Below are 24,395 nucleotides of genomic sequence, written 5' to 3'. Positions count from 1 at the left end.
CAACCCAGACAGCATGCTTCATGCGAATCTGCCCATGCTGCTTCGGCGTCGGCTTCGCAGGGATAAAGATGCTGCCGAAGAGACCAAACAGCGCCGTCCAAAGGATGAACAGCACCCAGTCCCAGCCAAAGGCCCAGTACGACTTGATGAACGGGATGCCGTAGATGAGGACGGTGAAGGCGGAGAGGGCCGCGACGACTTCGGCGAAGACCCATTTGCCGTCCGCGTGGGCATTTTCTTGGTTGGCGTGCTGGAGGTCGACGCCGTAGAGGCCGGCGACGGTGAGGGCGAGGACGAATTGGCAGAAGCGGAGGAGGAGGCGGACGATGGCGCCGATGAGGCCGCCGGAGTGGCTGCGGTCGCCGATGCTGGAGAGGATGGACATGGTTGCGGTGGGTGTTGTGTTGTGGTTATCCCTTCGTTGGCTGGTGAGCTTGGGAGCTTGAATTTACTTTTACTTGTCGCTTGCTGGATTGATAGTCGATTGTTGGTGTCCTGAAAGTCGTAGCTATTACAGATTATGGTATTAGATCGCGGGAAGATATATGTGTACCAGACACAGTGCGACAAATGTGAGATCTCGAACAAAGAAATAGCAAGGAAACGCGGGTGGATATTCAATGCAAGCAGCGAGGAATGTGGACTCACCTTATTACACACGAGACTTTGCTCACTGAACAGTCAGCCTTCTCCCACGGTCCAACGGCCTCGTATGCGACACAGGCGCGCTTCAATGGTCGGCGTTTGGGTGAGCGTCTCTCTTTCGCGACAGGTTTGGCTTCGAGTGGACTTGAGCCTGTTATCTCGCGCTTGCGGACATGCGCCATTGACGTCGGCCGCGGCCCTTAGTGCCCGTTTGTTTCAAGGATGTTTGCTGAGAAGCCGCCGATTGGCTGGGAATATCTGACTTCGAGATTTTTTGAGCGCCTGTCTGGAGTGAAGGTCGAGAATTGTAGACCTCACCTCATATCTTGAGACGCGCTGCTATTATAATCACACCTGTTTCAGCGCCTAATGTTGGCGACAAGATGAAGCGCAAGGCCGAGAACACGAACGGCGCAGACGCCAATGGCCACAGCAAGAAGCAAGCGACTGAGGCAAACGGCATCAAGGGCCAGTTCAGCAATGGCTTGCTGGAACCCAAGACCATCCAGCAGTATGCCACAGATTACGCTAATTCCACACCATACAAGCATGCTGTGGTTCCGACATTGATGAACGACGACCTCTTACGATCAGTCCGCTCCGAGATCCTCGAAAACATCCACTTCACGCCCAAGGAGACTGACATCTACAAGATCCATCAATCAGGTGATCTGGCAAATCTAGACGGCCTTACTGCTTCTGCGTTGGAGAAGCTGCCATCCTTGCTCCAGCTGAGGGATGCTCTGTACAGCTATGACTTCCGGCAATGGCTGTCCACAGTCACTGGCGCTGGTGCCCTATCTGGCAAGAAGACCGATATGGCCGTCAATGTCTATGTTCCTGGATGCCACTTGCTCTGTCACGACGATGTAATTGGCAGCCGACGGGTGAGCTACATTCTGTACTTGACGAACCCCGATGTGCCCTGGCAAGCCGAATGGGGTGGCGCGCTTCGCTTGTACCCCACAGAAGAAATGAAGGACGGTTCTGGCAAGCTGTTCAAGGTGCCGAAGTCCGAGTGGACTGGAACCATCCCACCAGCATGGAATCAACTATCGTTCTTTGCTGTGCAGCCAGGAGAGAGCTTCCATGATGTGGAAGAGGTCTACCATCGTAGTGTTGGCGAGAGCGAGAGCGATGGTGGCAGGGTTAGGATGGCGATTAGCGGCTGGTTTCACATCCCTCAAGAAGGCGAAGAAGGTTTTGAGCCAGGTCTAGAAGAGAAGTTGGCGGAGAAGAGCTCGTTGCAGCAGCTGCAGGGTAAAGCGGATCAGTTTGATCAGCCGCAAGATCGGTGGCATGACCCACTGCTACTACAGAAGGCTGCAAACCCCATGGAAGACGGAGATGGGTCTGCAGAGCTGGCCGAAGCCGATCTGGAGTTCTTGCTGAAATTCATGACTCCGAACTACCTCACCCCGGACACAGTCGAGGAGCTCAACGAGATGTTTGCCGATGAGTCTACACTCCAGCTGAGTAACTTCTTGAACTCGAAGTTTGCAGAGCGACTCAAAGGATGGCTCGAAGGCGACGAAGCGATGAAGTGGCGAGAGGCAGCTTTCCATGTCTCGAGACCACCACACAAGCACCGATATCAGTACATCACCAGCGAGCCCCAGCCTCCTGTTGGCCTTGACGCCAGCGCAGCAAATCCTTTCGAGCTGGTGCTCAACCAATTTTTACCAAGCCTTGCGTTTCACAAGTGGCTTGCATTGGCTACCGGTCTCACCCTGAAGAAATGCTCGGTGATCGCACGACGCTTCCGGCGAGGTCTCGACTACCAGCTAGCTCAAGGCTACAATGGCGAGGACGCGCAGCTGGAGTATTGTCTTTGTGTCACACCAACTTCAGGATGGGCTGCCGATGATGAAGACGCTGAGCAAAATGGCGATGCGAACGGCAAGGGCAAAGAAGCAGAGGTGGAAGACGAAGACAACGTTGGAGGCTACGAGCTCTACATGGCCGGCGATGATCAGGACGACGATGCTGAGGGATCAGATGACGGTGTTGAGATTCCAGCGAAGCTTCAATCGCAGACTGGCGCTGGTGACAGAAGGAATGCGAAACGGAAGAAGGCCGACCCGGCCGTCTACCAGACTGCGGCGGAGGATGAGGATGATGGCATTCTCGTCAGTAATCCGGCGAGCTGGAACACTTTGAGCGTGGTATTGAGGGATCAAGGGACGCTGAAGTTTGTGAAGTATGTGTCGAAGAGGGCGCCAGGGGATCGGTATGACTTGGTGGGGGCGGTGGAGGTTGAGCCGGATGATGATGAGGATGATGAGGACGATGGGGAGGAGGAGGTAGAGGCGGGCGCTTCAGCTTAGCACGTTGGAGGAGAATCAAGGCCCTGTACTCTGCTCCTTGCGATCGCTTCTTTGCAGCTGGTCTTTATAGCATTCCACCCTGCCAAGTGACGTCGACTTTAGACTTCCACCTCGCTTCTAGACCTCACCTCTTCCGTTTCACATGCAACACCCCCACCTCTACCAATTGTACATCTCACCACAATGTCCGCCTTAACCTGCCACTACACAACCTTCAACTGCGCCCGCACACCCATCAACATCGACCACTTCGCCTCCGCCCTCTTCAACGACCTCAAAACCAACCTCCCACCCGATCTTGTCGTCCTGTCACTCCAAGAAATCGCACCGCTGGGCTATAGCTTCATAGGCGGCTCGCTGCTTACACCGTACTTATCGCGCTTCACGACCGCCGTCAATGCTGCTGCGACGAACCGCTTCGAACACGAGGGTGGTTACGAGAGGGTTGTGGAGACGAATGCGGGTATGACGGCGCTGTTGATATTCGCACGAGCGGAGACTGCGAGGAGGGTACGGTGGGTCGAGACCGCCGGGGTAGGGGTGGGTGTACTGGACATGGGGAACAAGGGCGCTGCGGCTGCCAGGATTGGGTTAGAAGGGGACGGAGAGGAAGACGTGGTGTTGACGTTTGCGGCGGTGCATCTGGCGCCGCATGAGTGGGGCTGGGAGCAGAGGAATAGGGATTGGAGGAGCATTTGTGAGGGGCTTGTGTTTGAGAGGGACGAACAGGCGAGGGGGCGGGAGGGCAAGCAGGGGGATGCGCCGGAGTCTGAGCCCTTGCTGGAGTCCCGTGAAGACGACATGCGAAGCGTGCAGGGCAGCCTCTTCTCGCCTGTATCGTACGTTTTCTTCGGCGGAGATCTGAACTACAGGACCTCGGACACGGCGCCAGATCCAGAAGGACACAAGAAATGGCCGCAACTAGCAATCTCAAGGTCGGATACCCAAGACTACAGCGCGCTGTTCGCAAGAGACCAGCTCACTCGCGAGAAGAAAGCAGGCAAGACATTGCACAACATGGCTGAAGCGGAGATCAACTTTCCTCCAACCTACAAGTACTCGAGCGCAGCGCAGAAGGCGGCAGCAGAAGACACAGCAAGCGATTCATCTGGGGTCGGCCAGACATGGGCTAAGCATAGGGTGCCTTCGTGGTGCGATCGGATCCTATACCTGGCAGCGGCTTCACTTCAGATCTTCTCATATGATGCTGGGCCATTACAACCTACCAGCGACCATCGACCAGTCTCGCTGTCGTTCACCATACCCACAGGGCCACTGGGCTCGACGGAGGCAGATGTGAAGTCGCCGTTCTCGGTCCGACAAGACTGGAAAGAAGCCCGAGCAGCAGCACAACGCTACGAGCTCATCGTCGGCGTTGCAGCATACCTCGCCCTCACATGGGAAGGCGAAGCCCTCCTTGCCGGCTCCGTCGTGGGGATCATCGGCGGCTATCTCGCACTACGAGCCATGCTCGGCACTTGATCTCACAAACTCTGCAGAATACAAAACCATTATATTCCTCTATCCTCCTATAAATTTACAGTACGACCACCACCGACCGAATCCTCCCAATGACTTTCTACAAAAATGCCTCAGACCGCACCACAACCCTGACCCTCCCCCCCCGAGTCCCAGCACCGAACGCGCCAGAGTCACTCACAAAAAACCCTTCGATAAACTGCTCGTCCGCTGCGGGACTTCGATCTTCACATCGCCGTTTTGCGATTCGGGGCGAAGGGCGTAGCTCCCTCGTCTACTGCCCCCGATGTCACTGAGAGCGGCCAGGGTACCGGGTCGTCCGTTGCTCAGGCGCTCGTTGCGAGCGTTGCGCGTAGCTTCCAACTCCCGTTCCACGCGGAGCGTCTTTTCTCTCTCCTCTCTCAAGTCGCGCTCAGCCCGCTTTGCCGATAGTTGCGCCGAAGAGTCAGAGGCCTGGAGTTCGTCGATCGTCTGCAGCAGGCGCTCAGTCTTGTCGCGCGATTTATTGAGGTCGTCCGACAGCATCTGCATCGACTTCTCCCGACGCTCGATTTGCGACTTGAGGTCCATGACTGTGCGGTCCACATTACGGACGCTGCGAGCCTCGGTGGCGCGGGTCTGCTGGAGCTGTTCGAGCTCGGTTTCAAGCTAGGATTATTGTCAGTACAGCGATTTGTGCGAACGGGAGGGTGTCAACTCACGATCTGTACCCTGTTGGCGTAAAATCGAACGTCATTACTGCCGCTGGAGTACCCTCGCGTTTCAAGGTCGATGTACTTTAGCTGCAAGTCCTTGAGCGCTTTCTCAACGTTCGCCTTCTCCTTGTGCACTTGCACGCTGTTCTCGCGGGCATTTGCGATATCCTTCTGGACTTCCTGCACCAGACCTTCCGCACGGCGCATCTTGCCAACCGCCGCCGAGGCCACATCCTCCTGATGCGCGAGCTTCGACTTGAGGTCAAGTAGTTCACGATCCGCATTCGCAGCATCTCGCTTGGAAGGTGATCCGCTCTTCGCAAGTTCTTGAAGGCGATCTGACGCTTCTGTCAGACGAGCCTCCAGGCCCTTCTTGTCCTTCATCAGGAGGTCTCGCTCAGCAGCGACGTCGTCGTAGTTCGTGCGAAGATTGCGCACTTGGCCAAGCAGTTCGACGGTCTTGCTCTGCGCCTCGTGGTGCGCCGATACAGCCTCGTCGCGAGAGTCGGACAGACTTTGCAGTGCAACCTCAAGCCGCGACTTCTCTTTCGCCCAAGTCGAACTGTTGAGTACCTCGTCATCCCACTTGCCGCGAAGCTCGTCCAACTCATCGCGCAGTCGGTCGTTCTCGCCGCGGGCGTGGATGGTGTTCTCGCGCTCAATCTCAAGCTCGTTGTTGAGATTGGCCAACTCGGACTGGTACTTCCGCCTCGTCTGGTCCAGCGAGGTCTCGCCGTCCTCCAGGTCAATAGCCCGTTGCGAGCGGTAGTCCTCCAGCTCATTCTGCAGACGCTTCTTCGCCTGCACGGCACTTTCGAGATCTGTCGCCATGTCTTCGAGCCTCTCGTCGTACTGCTGGTTCTGCCGTTGGAGGCTCTCCAGCTCCGAATCCAGGTTCTTCCTTTCGGACATGATGGTCGCACATGTCTCCTCCGCTTCCCTCGCTTGCGTCTTTGCAAATTGCTCAGCGCGAGATGCCTTGAGAACAGCAATCTCGGCCTGCTCCAGCTTCGCGAAATACTCGTCTGCCCTGGCCTTGTACAGATCAAGACTAGAAGTCATGTCATTCAGCTTCGAAGACTCGGTGTCGAGGCGGATCTGCATGTCGGAGAACTCCTGCAACAACTGCGAATGGTTCGCAGCCTCCTGATCTCTCTCATAGTTCAGGTCTTCGAGCTCAGACTTCGCGTCGCGCAGCTCAACGTCCGACGAGTTTTTCGCATGCTTGATCTCGTCAAATGCCGTCTTCGCATCAGCCAGCTCGGCGATTGCAGCGTTGTGCGAAGTCAGCAGCGAGCGGCGGGACTGCTCCTGGGAGTTGATAAGGTCGTATAGTTCCTCATGGCTCTTTGTCTGCACCTCCTTGAAAGAAAGCTGGCCGGTTCTGATGCTTTGCTCAAGCGCCGAGACCTTCTTGGCGGAGTCGTCGAGCATGTCGTGCAATCTGAAGTTCTCCCGCTCAAGCTTCTGAACTCGTCGGATCGACGGGCTGTCGTCGTGAAGGTTGTTACGAGAAGGCGTACGCTCCACCTGGGCTTGCAAATGCCGATTGCGCATCTCAGACATCTGTAGCTGATTCTGCACCATCTCGAGCTCGGCAGCCATATCCATGCGGTTGTTGTACGTCACGGTGTCGACTGTCCGATCCGACCGAGCAGAGTCATTGCTCGCCTTGCTGATATGTCGCTGGTTGGTCGGCGTGCTGCGCTCCTGGTTGTTGGTAGGCGTGAAACTCTTCCGACCGTCGAAGTCTCTGCGAAAGTTGGAAGGCGAGGAACGGGCATTAACCTGTCCTGCATTCATTTCCTCAAGCATCGCACGCTTCGAGTTGTGGTGTCGGGAGTCGTTCTCCTGTAAGTCGTCTTGGAATTGGCACCGAAGGCTTTCTAGCTGGGCCTCAGCGCGGGAGAATCGGTCGGTGGCTAGTCGCAGTGCCTGCTCAGATGATTCGAGCTTCTGCGCGAGATCGATGGTGCGCTTCAAGTCGGGTTTGGTGCCATCAAGTGAGGGCATCGACCTGTCGTTCTCAGGGTCGAACACCTTCTGCAAGAGGTGCAACTGTTCATGAGCCTCGTTGAGTTCCTGGTTGGCCTGGTCAAATGATGCCTGCACCGTGCGAGTGTTCTGCTGTGCTTGCGTGCGCAGCTGCCGCTCAGTCTCAAGCTTGCGGTTCGCCTCAGCCAGTTGCAGGTTCACAGCGGAAGATTGCTGCTCAGCGCTACGAGTTGTCTTGTGCTCGCGGTTGACTTCATGATTGAGATCCTCCAGGTTCAAAGCAAGCTTCTCCTTCTGCTTCTCCAAAGAGGTGATGGTGAGCTGTGCATCATTGAGCTGTCGTTGCAACTTCTTAAGCTCCTCGTCTGACTTCGACTTGTCCTGTGACAGCTGTGAGATGCGCGAGCGCTGCGTGTCGCTGACTCTTGAGTTCGATCGAGCGATGTCGAGGTTCTTCTGCTGGACCTTGTTCAACAGAGCGCGGTTGTCGTTCTCGGAAGCTGTCAAGCGGCCTTTGATCGTCACAAGCTCACGCTCGAGACGCTGCTTCTCCTGGTCGTGATGTAGCTTGAAGTTGTCCGACTCGGCGATGAATCGCTTCAACTTCTGTACTTCAGTCGACAACTGGCCACGATCGGACTCCAGGTCTGCCACCTGATGTGTCTTCTCGGTCAATTCGTTCTTGATGACAGCGAGACGTTCGTTAGCCTGCTTGTTGACGTTCCGCTCTACGGTAGCCTCAACCTCGATCTTAGCTTCCTGAAGTTCGATGAACTTCTTTCTGAGGCCTTGCAACTCTGCCTGATACTCCTTGCGCTCGCTCTCCGCCGTCTCACGAGCTTCAGTAGCACGCCTGGTCAGGTCGGACTGATTGTACATCTCCTTCTCGATGGTGACCTTCGACTCATGCAGGTCGTCTAGCTCCCGCTTGAGGCTCTCAAACTCAGCTTCGGCAATCTGCTTGACATCGTCTCTCGACTGGCGTTCCTTGTTGAGATCGGTTTGAGTCTGGAACAGCTCGCCCTTGATGTCGTGCAGTTGCGCCTCGAGTATCTCCACCTGGGCATTTGCAGAAGTCTGCTCCTCCAAAGCTCTCTTAGCATCGGCTGCCTCACGCTCCAGCTGAGCATGTTGGGACTTCATGGCTTCCATCTCCGCTTGGACCTGTCGCAGCTGGTTCTGGACGCTGTCATGCCGGGTCGTGAGCGAGTGCTTCTCGTCCTCGAACCGCTTCCGGTCATCTCCAAACTTCTTGATGTCGGTCTTGAGGATGGCAAGCTCGCTGTCTTTCCGGCGTATGACGTCCTCGAAGCGTGCGGATGTTGTCGAGAGGTCGGACATTTGCTGGCGAATGGATCTGTTCTCATCAAGTAGGTCGCGGATCTGCTTCTTCGACCCTGCGAGGTCCTTGTTGGCATTCGCGAGCTTGATGTCCAGATCTTGGTCATTCTTGAGCTGCTTCGCTTCCAGTTCACCAAGCTTCCGCTCCTTCAGACTCAGCTGGCTCTGAAGCATGCGAATCTCCTGCTGAAGAGCCTCTTCCTGCTCGCTGCGCATCGACTTGGTCTTCTCGACCTCTTCTAAATGCGCATCAAGCTCCACAATCCGGTCGGTGAGGTCGTTCTTCTCGTCTTCAAGCTTGGAAATGATCTGGCCGGCATGCTCAAGCTGCGAGAGACGTTCTTCCGCCTGCTCCTCAGCTGCCTTCCGAGCCGCCATCAGCTCATCAACCTGGCCTTCGAGGCTATCTTGGTCGTCCAGAGCACCCTGAAGCTTCTCGGTGAGCTCAGCTTCCCGATCCTGAAGGCGACGGAAGATCTCTTCCTTATCTAAGGCCAAAGCACGCTCGCTCTCCAAGGTATGCTGAATCCGTTGGATCTCGCCTTCTGCTCTCCTGCGCTCCTCCTCCACCTTTGCCCTGTTCTGTTCCTCCTGCTCCATCTTGTCGTGTAGTTTCTTGATCTCCTCCTCACGCTTCTTGACCTCATTCGACTGCCTCGTGGCACCGAGCAAAGGTCTCATGCGGACAAACAGCCTCCACCAAGGATTCGCCTGCATCTGCAGGTACACCTGGAAGTTCCGTTGTATGATCCGTGTAGCTTCCGCGCGATACTGCTGCTTGTGTGCCATCCTTCTGACTACAAAACCACGAGCAATGCATTGAAACCGTACAACGATGTCGCGAATGAGCGCATCGCGCTGCTCTTCCAGCTCGGCCAGCACACCAGCACGAAAGAAGACCTTGGTAAGGCCCACTCGGTACCAGCTGCGGTCGAGGTTGAGCTTCTCCAGCATGATTCTGCAGACTGCCTGTCCTTCGAGATAGCCTTTCGGCATGTTCTGACAGAGGACTTCGTAGCGTGCGCGGAACTCAGCGAAGGGAAGGCGGTTGGGAAAGCCGGTCCTGGCGATTCTGATGCCCTCGAGGACACCATTGCAGCGCAGCTGATCGAGAACGAGGGGCGCAGAGAATTGCTTGGGCTTCTTCTTGTGGTTGGGCAGGATGCATCGGACGAAGTGAGGATGGGTCAAGTGCAGTTGATTCATGAGTGTCGATAGTTGCTCCTTGTGACGCTGCGCAACAGTCCGGAACAGGCCCTTCTTCACCCTGCTGCGACTCGCGCCGTCGGTCTCGTCGACCTCCGCACAGTCTGCAAAAAGCGAAGCGACATGCTTGTTGCTGGACTCAGCCAAGAGCCTTGTCATGTTGTCGTTCAGCGGATCCTTGTTCTTCTCGAGCCAGCCTTCTGTCGAATACTCGACCTCAGCTGCGTAGTGCGTGAGCGTGAAACCTTGGTTGAGCAGTGATCGCTTGTACTTGGGCGTCTTCCGGTCCCAAAGCGAATGCAGCTTGTCTGTGAAGCTCTTGTCGGTGGCTTTGGGCATTACAGAGTCCTCGTCAAGGCAAGAGAAGATACCGATGGGGTTGGGCAGCTCAATGAGGTCAATGGTTGGTTGCAGATCTCGTCCAAAGTCGATGAACTTCCACTCGATCTGCTCCCGCGCATACTCTTCCTGCTCGAGCACGAACATGTGATGGTTGAAGAACTGCTGCACCTTCTCGTTGGTGTAGTTGATGCACAGCTGTTCAAAGCTGTTTTCGTCGAAGATCTCGAAGCCAGCAATATCGAGCACACCGATGAAGGAGGTGTCATCTGAGTAGTTGCCAGAAGAGTTCCTATCGAGTTGTCCATTGATACGGTTGACCAAGTCTCCAAACCCACGCTCGTAGATGCCCTTCGCCAACGCATCGATTGACAGTCGAGCTTGTTCAGGAGTTTGCACCTTTTCCACCCATTCATGTCCCGCTCGGACCCGCGGGTGAAGCAGAGCTTTCGTGAAAGCATCTGGATTGATTCCAAGGAGATGGCACGTTCTCTTGACCGCGTCTTCACCTTCCGGTGCGAGCGAGGCCTGGTCGGCCCTTAGGCTCTCTTTCCTGACTGCTACGTTGCCGAGATGCAGTACCGCCGCGATAGTCTGCAATACCACTCTTTGGTCCTTGTCCGAGAAGTTCATGATATGGAAGGCCTCCAGCAACGAATTCCATTCGTCCTGATCTGACACGCCTGATATGGTGTCGTTGCCGCGTCTCGTGTATTCGAAGTCTTCCATCTCCATGTCGCCAAATAGGAAGTCTTTGCGCATGTTGCGGTCGGCGCCTCGTAGAAGTTGGTAGAAAACATGGTAATTCCGCTCATGTGCATTCAAATGCACGACTCGACTCTTCTCCAGCAGGTACCAGTCAATGAAAGCTCCAGCGATCTGACCAGATCTTGTGAACTCGATCCGAATGAACTTTCCAAAACGTGACGAGTTGTTATTCCGCACCGTTTGAGCGTTACCAAATGCCTCCAGGATAGGATTGGCGCGCAATATTTGCTCCGAAAGGTTAGAGTGCTGCCGGCTGCCAGACTTCGCTCGAGGCGTATCTGAGGTAGCGACTGATGCAAGGTACTGGATGACCTTCTTTGTATTCTCAGTCTTTCCAGCGCCGGACTCTCCAGTCACCAAGATGGACTGGTTGACTCCTTCATCAACCAAGTTCCGAAACGCTTCGTCGGCCATTGCAAAGATATGTGGCTTCGTATCCTCCCTACTCCGCCCCTTGTACATGTTGACATAGTCTCGTCCGTAAATCGGAAGCGGTGTGTACGGGTTCACCGTGACCAAGAACAGGCCCGAGTAGGTGTAGATGAGGTCTGAGTGGTATCGCTGATGCAGGTTGTGGACGACGCTGGGTTCGTTGAGGTGCGTGAGCTCGGCCATATCGTCTGCCTTATCGAATTTGCCAGGGTTGACTTTGTCGACGTTCCCCACGTGCTCTTCTCGTATACTCCCATCGTCGCACTGGATCTTGAGCACATCATCTTGCAATTCACCGAGGACCTCTCCCTTGGTGAACGCCTTTTGCGGATCTCGTAACCAAACATATCTCTTTCCGGTCAGGTCATTCTCGCCTTCGATGCCTCGAACTCGGTCATCTGCGCCATCTCCTCCCTCTTGCTTGATGAACTTCGGCGCAAAGGTCCCGGTAGGTGTGCTGCCGCGTACTGATCCAGACCGAAACCTTGTTGAGTCGCTCCTCGTAAGTCCCATTGCCCCCAGATCGGACAGAGACTGGTTGCGCGAGTGTCCAGTTGGGGATGCGGGTGACAGCGGTGATTGCATGATGCTCGACTTGGATCTTGCGTGTCCCGGCGGTGGTCCTGGTGATGGAGTGCCCTGCTCCCGTCCGAATGGACTACTTCCTCGCCATCGCGGGCCTTCCTGCGCCCGAAAACTCATGGTGAGAATGTAACTCTTCCTTCAGCCCACAAACGCGTCGCTTCCAATGGTGGCATCCAGCGTTTTCCTAAGCCATCAAGCCTTCTCTTCCAAATGTTCAGACGCTGCTTTGCAGTCCGGGTATATACTACCACCACGCAAAAGGCCGTTGAGAAGTGAATGTGAAGGTAGTCGCGTCTGTCCAGACTTTGTGTGCTTCGCGGTCCGTCGCTGCTTCCACTTCGAATTAGCGTATCAACACAGTTCCATATAAGGCTAGCTTGAGGCGGAACAGACCGCGCTTTAAAGGCCGTGCTTTCCTTCACCACCTTGACCACCTCCGAGACGTCGCAAGTCCTACCGCAAGAGAAGCCATCTCCAGACGTGCAAGATTCGCATCGAGTCGGAAGAAGCCTCTTGAACATCGTTGACAGGCTTCATCTGATCGCCGAGCCATCTTCACTCGCGCGCGATAGCGCCTGTCAAGTGCGAGCGACCAAAAGAACGCGACCACAAAGCAAGTATAGAGACGGCCATCAACGTTTGCGCGTAGAGTTTTCATACGAGCCGCAACAGCATGATCCGTATCTGTTGTTGCTAACCAAGAAGAGCGCGCCATCGAGGTAGACACACCATGGCGTACACTTCCATCGCTGGTGGAGGAGCGCTTCCACCGACACCTCACGATGCACCGCAACAGCAGCAGTATCCGCAAACACATGGTCCTCCACACCCGCAAGCTGCAGCAACACAACAAGCTGCATTCCAGCAGAACGGACAACTGGCTGCTATCGATCCGGCGCTGCTGGCTGGCATTTCGCCTGAACGGCTGGCAGCCATATTTCAAGCCTTCCAGAGCGGCGTTTTCACGGCACCACCACAAGTCGGTGGAGCTTCCAATGAGCCTAATCATGCGCCAACAGCGTCTGCCCTTACTCCAAGCAATATGCAAGTGCAAGAAGCGCCTTCACAATTGCAGATCGATAGCTCAAACGGCGATGCAGACATGGAGGACGGCGAGTTAGAAGAGGGGGAAGCGACAGAGGTATGGCAAGAGCAAGGTTTCCTTCGTCCGCCTCCAACTGGCCCACGTCGTCCAAGTGCAAGTCCAGATGGTCATTCGGCAAGAGATGCCACGAAACAGACCGCGCCCGGCTCTGCTCCCACGAATCAGACAGGTATGCCATCGCCGCTTCCGCAGCAGAACGGGACGACGACGACTCGCGCCAGCAGAGAGCACACGGCCGGGCTATTCGTGCAGGAGATGGTCAGAGCTGGTAAGACGTTCGACGACCTTGTGTCGCAGGTCAGCAGCCCGAAGGCCTTAGCCCGTCTGTTCAGGCGGCTCGATCTGCCAGTCCCAGCGATCTACAACTCGAATGATGTCGCGCAGCGAGCAAATGGCGCGGAAGCCACGCAATCGCTAGCAGCAAAGCCGTCTCCAGATCCGCCTCGCAGAGCACCGGCTGCAAAGCGTCCACCACCGGCAAAGCATCTGGATCGGAGTGAGTATTTGGCAAAATTGCAGGCTTTGAAGCCAACGAAGACTTCGGACGTAGACCCGAAGAGCAAAGCTCCCGCCAAGGTGACTGCCGACGCGGTCAAGAGCCCAGCGGCTATTACCACTGAAGCTCCACAAGCTAAAGACCTGAATGAGACCGTCAAGGATAAGGAGCCCCCCCGGCCAGCTGCAAAGGACGACGCGAAGACCGAGTTGGCTCGCCAAAAGCTTGCAGACTGGAGAGCGAAGCAAGCGGCAAAGAAGGCCGGATTACCCACCGCAGCAAAGTCAAGCCCTGTTCCTGCGACAGTGCCTCCGCCTGAACCGTCTCAAAAGTCTGCTTTTAGCCCATGGCAAGATCTTCGGGTTTCTGGAGCTGCCACAGATCTTGACTCCCGATTCGCAGAATTGAGATCACAGCAGCCTTCCGTGCAGGCCCAGCAGCCGTCGGCGCCTCCAGCCCAGCCACCACCTGTGCAAACTGTGACCTCGCCGCCGCCTTTAACATCATACGCTGGGTTTACCGGGCTGCCTGGCCTGTTCATGCACAGTTCAGTACCGCAGCCATCACACAACTCATTCCCAGACACTCAGGCAGCAGCCTCTCAACCGGCTCAAAACACCATCAACCCAGCGCCTTCCCCACTGACAGGGCCATCGATTGCAACTCGTAAGCGACCAGTTGCCGCCGACTTCGAAGGCGTTTCGGAAGCCACCAGCGCCCGCAAGCGACCATTCGGACAAGACAGGAACACTAGCGAACAAGAGTCAGTAGTCATAGACGTCAGTGATGAAGAGGACGAAGGCGATAGTACTGCCATGGATGTAGACGTCGAGAACGGTGCTCCGGCAACTAAGTCTTTCCGCGACGTCGGGGCCCTTCCAGACTTCCGGCCCAGATCGGGGTATCAGATGCAATCTTCAACCCCGAGCACCCCTGGGAACAGCACGCCAAATGGAACCACGTATGAGCAGCAGATGCAACGGATCGAAGAGTTCAAGCGCCAGATCGCGGAACGGGAGGCTAGGAGCAAAGCTAAGGGCAAGAAAACCGCTACGCCTTTAATCGAGTCTGCTGCATCGATCCAAGCGCCCGCTGCCACCACGCCGGAAGGCGGAGAGACCAGCTTCTCAAAGCCCGATGGCCAATCGACTCCAAAGATTGGAAGCGTTGCTATCACTACAGGACCGTCCGCTGAAAAAGCGAAGCTCTCATCACAGTCACCACTTCTAGCAACGGACCATTCTCGCACCAACTCCGACAACCACGCCCCTTCTCCTGCTGCCCTCCGCAGGCAGCAGGAGAAAGAGAGGCTGCGACAGAGACTTATAGATCTCGAGAAGAATGAGATGGCTGACCTGAACAAGGCCGTGGAGGCCGCGTCCAGCCGATCTGCAGAGCCTGCAGAACCTGCCCCTCTACCTTCGCAGCTGCGTGTCTCGAATGGCAGTTTGCCAGGCATTTCTATGCGTGACGCGAGCACCGTCAGCGTCACTCCTGCGTCGCAGGAAGTCCCGGAACCTGTCAGCCGGGCTACTGACGTCGCTCAAACCGAGTACGAGGAATGGGAGGTCGATGACGGATCAGCTTCTGAGTTTTACGATGATGAGAAGCCTCCCACTTCGGTGCAGACCGGCGCCTCAGCTGTCAGCGAGGATGCGAAGCAAGCAGCGAGCACGCAGGCATCAGAGACTGATGAGTCGTCGGAGGATATGGAAGTCGCTATGAGCGAGAGTTCTGATGAAGACGACGTTCCTGAGGAGCCTTCTCTACCAATCGGCACCATCGCACAGAACCCTGCCACGGACGAAGGGCAGAGTCAACTCGAGCACGACCATCTTGACACCCTGCAAGCTCCACAGTACAAAGAGGCAGATTCAGAGATGACCGACGGCCCATCGCGAGTTAACAGCAAGCTGGGTGTGTCGTCAAGCGGCTCAACCGATGCATCGGACTCAGACGACTACGACCCAGACTACGATGCGTCTTTTGATTCGTCTACCAGTCAGCAAGGCAAGGGCGTTGCCGACTCAGCTCTCCCAGCCCAACCTACGGCTGGATCGATCTCTAAGAGCGGAACGGTTGACGAGGATCTTGCATCCGAGCTGCAGCCGAAGACAAGCGAAGCTGCTCATCTCGCGGACACGGTAGGCGATTTCGGCGAAGAGCAGGACCATGTGTTGACCATGATCTAGGAGAATATGGTGCACAGGACCCATTACACGCCCTACGAGAGCCCGCTCAGGATGTTCAAGGACTTCCGCTGGCACCCAAACTACTCGGACGTGGTCCCTGGAGGCTTCCAGTCCTTGACGTACAGCAACAAGATCAACCCCGATACGCCGCTCTGCCCCTACGAAGCGACTGGAGGCCAATGCAACGACCAGGGCTGCAAGAATCAACACTTCAAGGATATGGGACTTCCTGGTTCGTGATCTCTTTTCCAACACACTCAGACCTTTTTCATTTTCATTTTCACTGCCGACAAGAGCTCACTCTGATATATACCTATCTCTCCTGTTCCTTTTCCTTCCCTCGCACCTTTCAGTTACACAGACCACCGGGACGAGCTGACCTAATGACTACTAACCTCACAGACGGCGACCTCCTCTCAACCATGGGCACCAAAAACGTCCCGGCGCGCACTCCAGAGCAGTACAAGCAGTGGAAAGACGGCCTTGCTGCCGTCATCCGCGAGCTCAGGGCTATCAAGCCGGCGCCGGACGCCAATGCCATCGCGAAAAGGATGGCGGAGTACAGGCGGGACTTCATCGGTGATGCGACTAAGGTGTTGAACCTTAGGTGATGCTTCTGCTCTGAAGCAAAAGAATGCTCGAGGTCCTTGATGGCCAGCGCGCACTCAGGCGCCAGCGGTGGCTGTGTCGAGCTTCTGGGTGGACGCGCAAGCGCCTCTTGTTCTTCGTTTCGCCTCATGCATTATACGACGATTTCTTTCGGATCGCCTCGCGAGCTTGTGCATTGGTTGCGCGGCTGTATCATATGGCGAGGGCTGGGTGCTTCATACTGGAGTCTGCATTGGTACCAACACTGGTATCCTCACCATATGGTTTGAGCCGCTGCAGCATCTCATTGGAGCCGCCGGCATGGCACAGCACGTGGGACAGGTTTTAAATAGCATTTGTATGAGTATGATTGCTCCTTCACTTGCGCAAACTTCGCTCTTCACTGAAAAGGTGCACATGGAGCCAGCAGCATGTGTTGTCTTCTGATATTGTTGCGGTCGTGTGACCTTGCTCGTCACGCTCTTATACTGCTTCCGTCTTCTACATATATCAGACCTTCCCTCTGCTATACAATCTTAGACTTACGATTCAACATCGCTCCTCTTCGACACACTCTCACACACACCTAGACCTCTTCGACATCGACAAGGATACCCCACCTTCCAGCTTAAGCTTAAGCACAAGCTTACTCCTGCATTGCGGCTTCCAACTGCCAACCTCACATCACAACATCACCTCGAGTCCTGGACTCTTCCTCCTGCACACGATCGCTCCATTCAGGTTCCTGAATCACGGCTCGATCACGGGACACTGCGCAGTCTGGCTTCCATCAATTCGGTGAAAAGTCTTCTGGGTTTTGCTATCTTTATTGGATTCAGCCGGGACCATTCCTTCGACTTGACATCACGCTTCCGGATTTGAGCGTGACTCACCGTGAGAAGACTTTCTCTGGGACCCCATTGGACGCTTCACCTTAAATCCTGGAAGATTCCTCACAATGGCTATCAATCATTCCGACTACTCGACTGGCTCGATGCGAGTTCTTGCCAGGACCATCCGCAAGTCGTACGTCGAGCCCACTGCTGAGGAAGCCGATCAACTTCTCGAGGCCGACAATATGCTGCCGAAAAGCCAGAAGAAGACCACCCCGGCGGCAAAAAATGACAAAGCTGCCGCGAAGCCAAAGGCAGCTCCGAAGCCACGGAAGACTCCGAGAACGAAGGCTACCCCCAGGGCCAAAGCACCTACGAAGGCGAAATCTGCTCCCAAGGCGCAAGGTGAAATCGTAACGGAGTCATCGGTCGAGCCAAAGACCCCAGCCTTCTCGGAAGTGGTCTCGCCACAAGTCATGGCGCTTCTGAAGAAGGAGATCGATCTCCAGAAAATCGATCTCCGGAAAAGGAAAGCAGAGGATGAGCTGAAAGATTCGATCGGATCATCTGCCTCAAAGAGACAGAAGCGTACGACTACCGTTGCGCCCGAAGGCAGCAGCAAGGATGCGAGTGCGCCGCTGGACCCAGCCACAGACTCTCCGAGTGCTCCTGCTACCTCCGACCAAGACACAACCTCACCGGACGCAGAGACACTGCCAACCGAGCCATCTGCAATCGAGGTGCCCTCTGGAGATGAGATCGTTGTCACTCCAAGGCGTCGCACAACCGACGATGCCGACTCAAATCAGCAGGCCGAAACCCGAAACGACTCCGCAGCAGAGCCAGCCGTTGGCAGCGACCCCACTTCGACATCGACACTAGAAGCGACGGTCGAAGCTCCGGGAGCAGACTCAAGATTTGGAGTCAATGTCGCCGTGCCAAATGCGGTGGGCTATCTACAGCAAGACCGGAACACTCCTGCGCCGGAGGATGTGCGCTCCATGCTTCCGAGGGCTGAGTCGAACATTGACATGGACGCGGGCGAAAACGGTTCAATCGATTCAGGCCCATTGTCGCCAGCTCTGTCAGTCTCGGTGCTCCATGAGAAGGGCTTGGACCGATCTGCTGCACTGGTAGCTGCAAGCCGCCAATCAGTGGCGATGCCAGACAAGGCATTGCCTAGCAGTCCCGGGCTTGAGCTCAGTACCCCTGTGCGGCCAGCACGCAAACAGAAGACGCAGACGCAGCTGCCGACTCCGCCGTCAACAATCGGGCCAGCCAAAGCAGGCGGCCGCGCGCTAAGGGCCCGCAAGTCTATTGGGGTCACTGAAAAACCTTCTGTCGAGGACGAGGACGATCCGGCGTTTCAAGCCACCACGCCAGACTCGCCGGAAACACCAGAAACCCCGCCAGATGCAGACGACAACGGCTCTGCTTCGGATTCTGAGGATTTTGAGCCCGTCGCGAAGCGAAAGCCGGCACGCAAGAATGTCCGGAAGGAACCTGCCACCGACAAGACTGCCACTGGCAGAGTAACAAAGCCGGCGGCTCCACGCAAGACTCAGCGGAAGTCGACAACCACTCCACGTCCGCCGAAACAAACTCCAACGCCGGCAAAGGAGAATGGCAAAGCTCCTCGGAAGCCAGCTCGCGGTAAGGCGGTCCCGAAACAGACAGAGTCTTTGCTGGTCAGACTGCCGATACCTTCTGCCCGGAGGCAAGGCAGATTCTCGGCAACTTCTACCTGGCTTGATGTTGCTGTCGACCCTACTCTGCTTTCGGTGTCCAAGAAGCTGATGCATCGGGAGACTCTGCATGAGAAGCCGATGGCAGGAGGCGTCCCGCGGGTGTGGGCAGAGTCCCGACAAGCGCTCTGTGAGACCCTGCCGTACTTCAAGAAGCCGCAGGGTGGCTGTTATTCAAACGATGGACACGTCTACGGCTTCTTGTTCGATGGCATGGGACACTGCCGCGAGTACCTTGACGGCGATGTGATCATTTGTCGAGCAGGTGGCAGTATGGAGGTTGAGTCTAGCGGGGGCATGGCTCAAAAGCAGGACCAGAGTCTCAGTCACTCTCAGCCCAAGTCGATCCTCAATGACATAAAGCACCAAAACCCGCTCATCGTCATCTGCGGTAACCGAAACGAAGCCGCTCCGGTCAAAATGCCACACCAGTACTGCGTGCTTGGTTGGTACAAACCAACGATGGTCTGGTCGGAGAAGACTCGCGGTAGCAAGAACAACATCTGGATGACAGTCAAGTATCGTCTGGAACGGCTCAACCGAAAGAAGCCGGCGTGGTTTTCGCCTGTTGCTACGATAGAATCGCAGCTGCAGGCGGCGGCTCTGCCGGCCACTGTTTCGGCTTCGACTGAAGCTTCATGTTTGAGCTGCCAGCAAACTTACCATCAGGTCTACTTGCGAGGGTGGATCTGCTTGAACGCCGACTGCGACCAGTTCTGGAAGTGGAACGGCGTGGACGTGCCGTACGGCAAGGAGGGTCTTGAGTACCATCCGGCGTTTCTCTTGCACGAGTCGGGACTCTGGAAGAGCGAGGACGACTCTGAAGAGCCTGAGCCTTGCGACCTCAGGCCGCCAGTGCCAGACGTGGGCAACATCATTGGCGACAACATCCGTAGGGTCAACACCCGTGGTATTTGCTGCCCGAAATGTGGTCGTTGCAGCCCCAGACGGTTCTTCAAGGGCTGGGTCTGCGAGAACTCCGCATGCGACTTTCGATTGTTTCCGCAGCATCGCCCGGTCGCTCCGCACATGCTTCACACCCCATGGGACAATGCACCCACCCTGCTTCGCAACGGCGCTGCGACTCTGGAGCCTGAGAAGGGTACGCGGGGCGTCAATATCTCCATCAAGTATGCGTCAGGCTACAAGATTGCCACTTACACTTTCGATGGCATCGATGGTTGCTTCGTGCATGCTGCAGCGACACAGCCGGTGTTGCGAGAAGAAGGCACTGGACCTGATGCCATGTTCGCGGCAATCCAACAGGTCGACATGGGGCTAGAGCGACGGGTCTTCGCGGTGAAGAAGAATTCAAAAGGCCAGGATGCGTTGAAGAACGCTGCACAAGTCAAGAAAGCCGCAGTCTCTGCGCTACCAACTCCGCCAGGGGATGACGAGCCTGAGGAAGCCGACGAGGAGGTTGCAGGTCCGACGAACGGCGAGGCCTACGTTTTCGAGGACGGTGATCTAATGACAGCCTTCTCGATGAACTACGGCATGCCGTACAAGTTTGTTGCGACCGGCGCAAGCAAGCCGTTCAGTGAGGCACCATGGCCCGTCATCGAATGTCGCCGTCGCTTGAACTGGGCCCAGCGTGCTTTCCTTGAAAAGGATGCGCATGAAGACCTGAACGAGGAGCTCATCTTCACCTACTTTGAAGGGCAGAAGATTGAGTACCACGACGATGGCGAAGAAGGTCTCGGGCCACGAATTGCAACACTTTCACTTGGCGGCAGAGCCAAGATGCACCTTCGGATGAAGCAGAAACACTTCAACGGCTGCTCAAAGACAGGCATCTTCACCGAGGAGGAACCGCTGGCAGGTGGCGTCTTTGGACCGGACATGGACGCCAAACGCCACGCCGCCTGGGAAGAGCTGCAACAGCTGAAAAGCAATGGGCCAGCGTACACCAAACGACGGAAGGAGCTGCCCAAGGAGCTCGGGCTTGTCGGCAAGGGCAGTCAGAAGGTCGCCCCAGATTTGGTGACTGTCACCCTCAGCCACGGCGACATTATCCTCATGGAGGGGTACGACATCCAGAGGTACCTCGAACATAAGGTCGTGCCCGCGGACTGCCTGCGCTTCGCTCTGACTTGTCGGACGGTTCTGGAGGGCCATCTCAAGGAGCACGAGAAGCCGGAGTATGCGGTGGAGGTCGATCCAGTGGTGTACGAAGGGCCGAAGCTTTGATGAGGTGGGTGGTGGGTCGGCGAGAAGCGCTGGACGGTTGCTTGATTGTTTCTGATTCTGGCCTGATGACAATACGATTTTTGCGCAAAGCATGGAAAGACATTCAACACAACAGCGTACAATGCTTCTAGATAGATATGGCAGACAGTCGTAGGCCCGGCCAAAGATACAGTCATATCTTCTACAGTTCGTGGTCGCTCACTCGTCCGTTTCAAGACCTCCAACAGCTCTAGACCCAACCGTGCCCTTGCATGCATCTTCATGCATAACCCCTCAGACACGCAAGGTACGTGGGGTGCATGACTGGGGTACTGCCGCCATGACCCGATCCGCACCGTTGGCGGCGAGGGCGGGTTGAAGTTCCAGCCCCGGGCAACTTCGCAGATGACCGCAAGACTTTCCATCACACCCTCATCTTCCAGAGTCATCATTCCAAGCATGGTCATCACGTACAGCATCCATATTGGGCCGCGTCGGTTTGGACGTCAATTGGCCCCGTCTAGGCGACACTGATCCTGCAGCATTTCGTCTACCGCGTCACGCTTGCTTTAGTCAACCTCATCAGTTGTCGGAACGCCTCACACGTGGGGGTGGACGAACGACATCCGCCAGGCTGACCTGCTACATTACAAATGCACGGTTCGGCGATGAGGGCCACAAGGTAGCTGCGAATGTTTCTCAATTCCTCAGTCTCAATCACGCAGTCATCTACCTCCTAAGCTGCGCCGCCTGACCACACCACCAGGCAACCTACAGCGCCTTCAGCCGCGCGTTTGGGAGTCATCCACCACTCATATCTTGCTCCGCATCTCCAGTACTGGTCTTCAGGCTCTGCACCTCTCTTTGCTGTCATTACAGTTTCTCGTTACCAAGATTTCGCGCCCACTCTCGTTGAAATTTCACCTGCTTGAACGCTTCGATTGCCGCACGACACATTTGACCGGCCTTGGGCCGGACGAGGATAAGGCCGCCACACTCCCCAACTGCAACATCCACTGCACGCAAGCCCGCGAGAGGAGTTGACTTCTGAGGCTGTCAAGATCTGCCCTGCAAAAGCGGCGAACTTCTTCGCAGCGGAACGCACGCCGCAGGCCCCTTCCACGGGTAGGTAAGCAGTTCCGCCGACCAACCAGGTTGCTCCGAAAATAAAGCACCCTCTCAAATTCCTACAAAACTCAGCTCCGCGATGCAACGGCACGAGCCCGGAAGGAGCCTTAGCTGGCCGTCGCACCTCAACGGTGCTAGTGCCCACCGTCCAAGCACATACAGATGTCTCAGCGAACCCAAGTCTGCCACTGCGCCCCCTACCAAGCTATTCACGACTTCATTCGAAGAAGATCTTGAGAACAACCCGGGCAACTACTTCTTGTCGCCACTCGAAATGTACGAAGACTGGGACGACAGCGATTCGGACGGGGAGGAAGTGGAGTGGAACGCAGGAATCATGGATTTCGCTCTTTTCGATGAAGACCGGCGGAAGGCGCAGAAGAACGAGCAGTCATTACCCAGCAAGTGGAGTGGCATGCTGGCGAACCAGGCGGATGCGCTCAAGCGGTCGGTCCAGCGCAGCCGCAACGAGAGAGAATCAGAATTAGCAAAGACCTCGCCGCACACATCAGACAAGGAGGTGCCTGGTCTGACTCCTGACGCCTCCCCGGACCTTCGCGATGACTTGGACGTCGACTCATTTCACGGCCAAACAGCATTACATCCTAAAATACCTCACTATTTGACTTTGACGGTCACGCCACCTGGAGAGGCGAAGGGCAAGGCAACTGAGGAACGCGATGGGCTTCTACTTCCTATGTACGAGAACGCACAGCAACGACCACGCATCCAGGGAGATCGCAAGCTTCAGCGTCCGGGCATGCGGCATACCAGGACTATGTCGGGGAGGAGTCATTCTTGGAGGCGGCCGGGCCGGGAGATGTATTCGGTCAGGGAGGAGGCGGAAGCGGAGGAGAAGGCTGAGGAGAGGAGTGAAGGGCGGCAGGATGCGGGCAGAGGGCGGAGGTAATCGGCCATGTGGGCCTGTTCAGGAGTACCTGCTCATGCACAGGCGTAATCCTAGCGGCTGGTGGAAGAGGTCACAGCACGGCACTTGATTCTAGCCGGTCCTTGAGCAGTGTCATTTGTGGTTTGAGGATATCAAGAGCCTCTGGTTAAGACAGATTGGCATCCAGGGATCTGTAAGAGGTACCGACTAGACTGATGTCTCCATACACTCAAATCCACCCCGCAACTCGATCATGCCTTACTGTAGCTACCAGTATTCCCGATCACGGCACATAACCAGAAATGCTTCACCATCCACCATCGCCCCCTTCATCGTCGTCATCGGTGGCCTTAGCCTTGACCAAACAATTGCATCTGGGGCAGTAAGCCGTCGATTCTTTGAGGCAGCCGCTGCAAAGAGGTGGCAGGCGAACGACTTCCGGAGTGGTCTGGCGCACAAGCAGATCGAAAGCAAGTCCATTGATGCTATGCATGCAAACCGCAACGCGAGGCTTGCGAACAAGCTGGGCGCAGTGTTCGTGGATCGTGCGTGTTGTGATGTCTCGCAGACCTTTGTCTTCGTCGGGCGTGGTCGTGTAGACGACCTGGATGGCGTCGACGAAGCGCCGGTCATTCCATGCGTAGCAAGCCGCCTCACTGAACTTGATCTTTGCAACATCTTGAAGCGATTTGATGCCGTACTTAGATCCCAGTGCGTACATTTTCGCGTGCATGACCACGTTGCAATCGCCAGACGGTGTCAGCCAAGGAACTGCCCTATTGTTTGAATGGCCCCCGCCGCCATTCGCTGATGCCACCGAGATGTGGATGTGAGGCGCAGTGTAGTTGTGGCGGTAGATTAAGTCGATCATGAGCTCAACGGCTTCCGGATTGTCCGCGCTCAAGTCATCCTCGTGGCCCTCATCCGTCGTGGCCACGAGGTTGATGCAGGCGTCGTGACCTTCCTGCGGCGTGGTGATAAGCAGAACGTCAGACATGGGCCAGGCACAATACATGTACCTTGAAAGCATCAGGCCTACAGGCGGCTTTGAAGTAATCCGAACGTGAGCACAGCAATACCTTGTGTACAGCCCAGCTCTTTTCACCGCAATGTATCGTGAGGTCAGAGTATGCGCCCGTCAACAACATTCTGTCACTGTTAGTGTGATGGCGATGCGACAAATTGCCCCGACGTACTTTTGCAGAGCGCAGCTCATCTCCTCCACGCCTTCGTCCATGGTTGTAGCAACGTCGGTGTTGCCAGGTGGTGAGTGATGAGTTGGAGAGCGTGTCAGTGACAGGGGCGACCTCACTGTCAAGTCATAACTCCGGCGCACGGACGCCAATAACGAACCACGTGGCTCGTAATCTACCAAAAGGGAAGGAGCGGCTTCACAAGCTTGAATGAGGCTCGACAGATACACTCCAACTCCACGCTA

General features: G+C 55.9%; 7 protein-coding genes across 7 annotated transcripts; 5 read left to right on the top strand and 2 right to left on the bottom strand.

The window, feature by feature from the left end:
- Nucleotides 1-1,028: 1,028 nt before the first annotated feature.
- NUA3 (putative component of NuA3 histone acetyltransferase complex) lies at nucleotides 1,029-2,972 on the top strand (the record flags this gene model as incomplete). The annotated part of the gene is made up of 1 exon (XM_064802408.1): nucleotides 1,029-2,972. The coding sequence occupies one exon, from the start codon at nucleotides 1,029-1,031 to the stop codon at nucleotides 2,970-2,972; it is 1,944 nt and encodes a 647-aa protein (XP_064659769.1).
- A 183-nt stretch (nucleotides 2,973-3,155) lies between these two features.
- LTR77_005158 (uncharacterized protein) lies at nucleotides 3,156-4,454 on the top strand (the record flags this gene model as incomplete). The annotated part of the gene is made up of 1 exon (XM_064802407.1): nucleotides 3,156-4,454. The coding sequence occupies one exon, from the start codon at nucleotides 3,156-3,158 to the stop codon at nucleotides 4,452-4,454; it is 1,299 nt and encodes a 432-aa protein (XP_064659768.1).
- Nucleotides 4,455-4,628: 174 nt separating this feature from the next.
- Nucleotides 4,629-11,929, bottom strand: MYO1_2 (class II myosin; the record flags this gene model as incomplete). The annotated part of the gene is made up of 2 exons (XM_064802406.1): nucleotides 4,629-5,099; nucleotides 5,153-11,929. 2 exons carry the CDS (start codon nucleotides 11,927-11,929, stop codon nucleotides 4,629-4,631), a joined length of 7,248 nt encoding a protein of 2,415 aa, XP_064659767.1.
- Nucleotides 11,930-12,542: 613 nt separating this feature from the next.
- On the top strand, nucleotides 12,543-16,216 carry ZFC3H1 (Zinc finger C3H1 domain-containing protein; the record flags this gene model as incomplete). Its single annotated transcript, XM_064802405.1, has 3 exons — nucleotides 12,543-15,557; nucleotides 15,606-15,837; nucleotides 16,008-16,216. The coding sequence occupies 3 exons, from the start codon at nucleotides 12,543-12,545 to the stop codon at nucleotides 16,214-16,216; spliced, it is 3,456 nt and encodes a 1,151-aa protein (XP_064659766.1).
- Nucleotides 16,217-17,151: 935 nt separating this feature from the next.
- Nucleotides 17,152-20,961, top strand: LTR77_005155 (uncharacterized protein; the record flags this gene model as incomplete). The annotated part of the gene is made up of 1 exon (XM_064802404.1): nucleotides 17,152-20,961. The coding sequence occupies one exon, from the start codon at nucleotides 17,152-17,154 to the stop codon at nucleotides 20,959-20,961; it is 3,810 nt and encodes a 1,269-aa protein (XP_064659765.1).
- Nucleotides 20,962-22,147: 1,186 nt separating this feature from the next.
- LTR77_005154 (uncharacterized protein) lies at nucleotides 22,148-22,978 on the top strand (the record flags this gene model as incomplete). Its single annotated transcript, XM_064802403.1, has 1 exon — nucleotides 22,148-22,978. One exon carries the CDS (start codon nucleotides 22,148-22,150, stop codon nucleotides 22,976-22,978), a length of 831 nt encoding a protein of 276 aa, XP_064659764.1.
- Nucleotides 22,979-23,264: 286 nt separating this feature from the next.
- LTR77_005153 (uncharacterized protein) lies at nucleotides 23,265-24,194 on the bottom strand (the record flags this gene model as incomplete). The annotated part of the gene is made up of 3 exons (XM_064802402.1): nucleotides 23,265-23,921; nucleotides 23,977-24,106; nucleotides 24,154-24,194. The coding sequence occupies 3 exons, from the start codon at nucleotides 24,192-24,194 to the stop codon at nucleotides 23,265-23,267; spliced, it is 828 nt and encodes a 275-aa protein (XP_064659763.1).
- Nucleotides 24,195-24,395: the final 201 nt, after the last annotated feature.

Source organism: Saxophila tyrrhenica, assembly GCF_035928015.1.
Source record: "Saxophila tyrrhenica strain CCFEE 5935 chromosome Unknown scaffold_7, whole genome shotgun sequence".
In the NCBI taxonomy this organism is placed as follows: domain Eukaryota; kingdom Fungi; phylum Ascomycota; class Dothideomycetes; order Mycosphaerellales; family Extremaceae; genus Saxophila; species Saxophila tyrrhenica.
The sequence above is the reverse complement of the archived record's forward strand: the minus strand, read 5'-3'. Positions and strand labels throughout refer to the sequence as shown.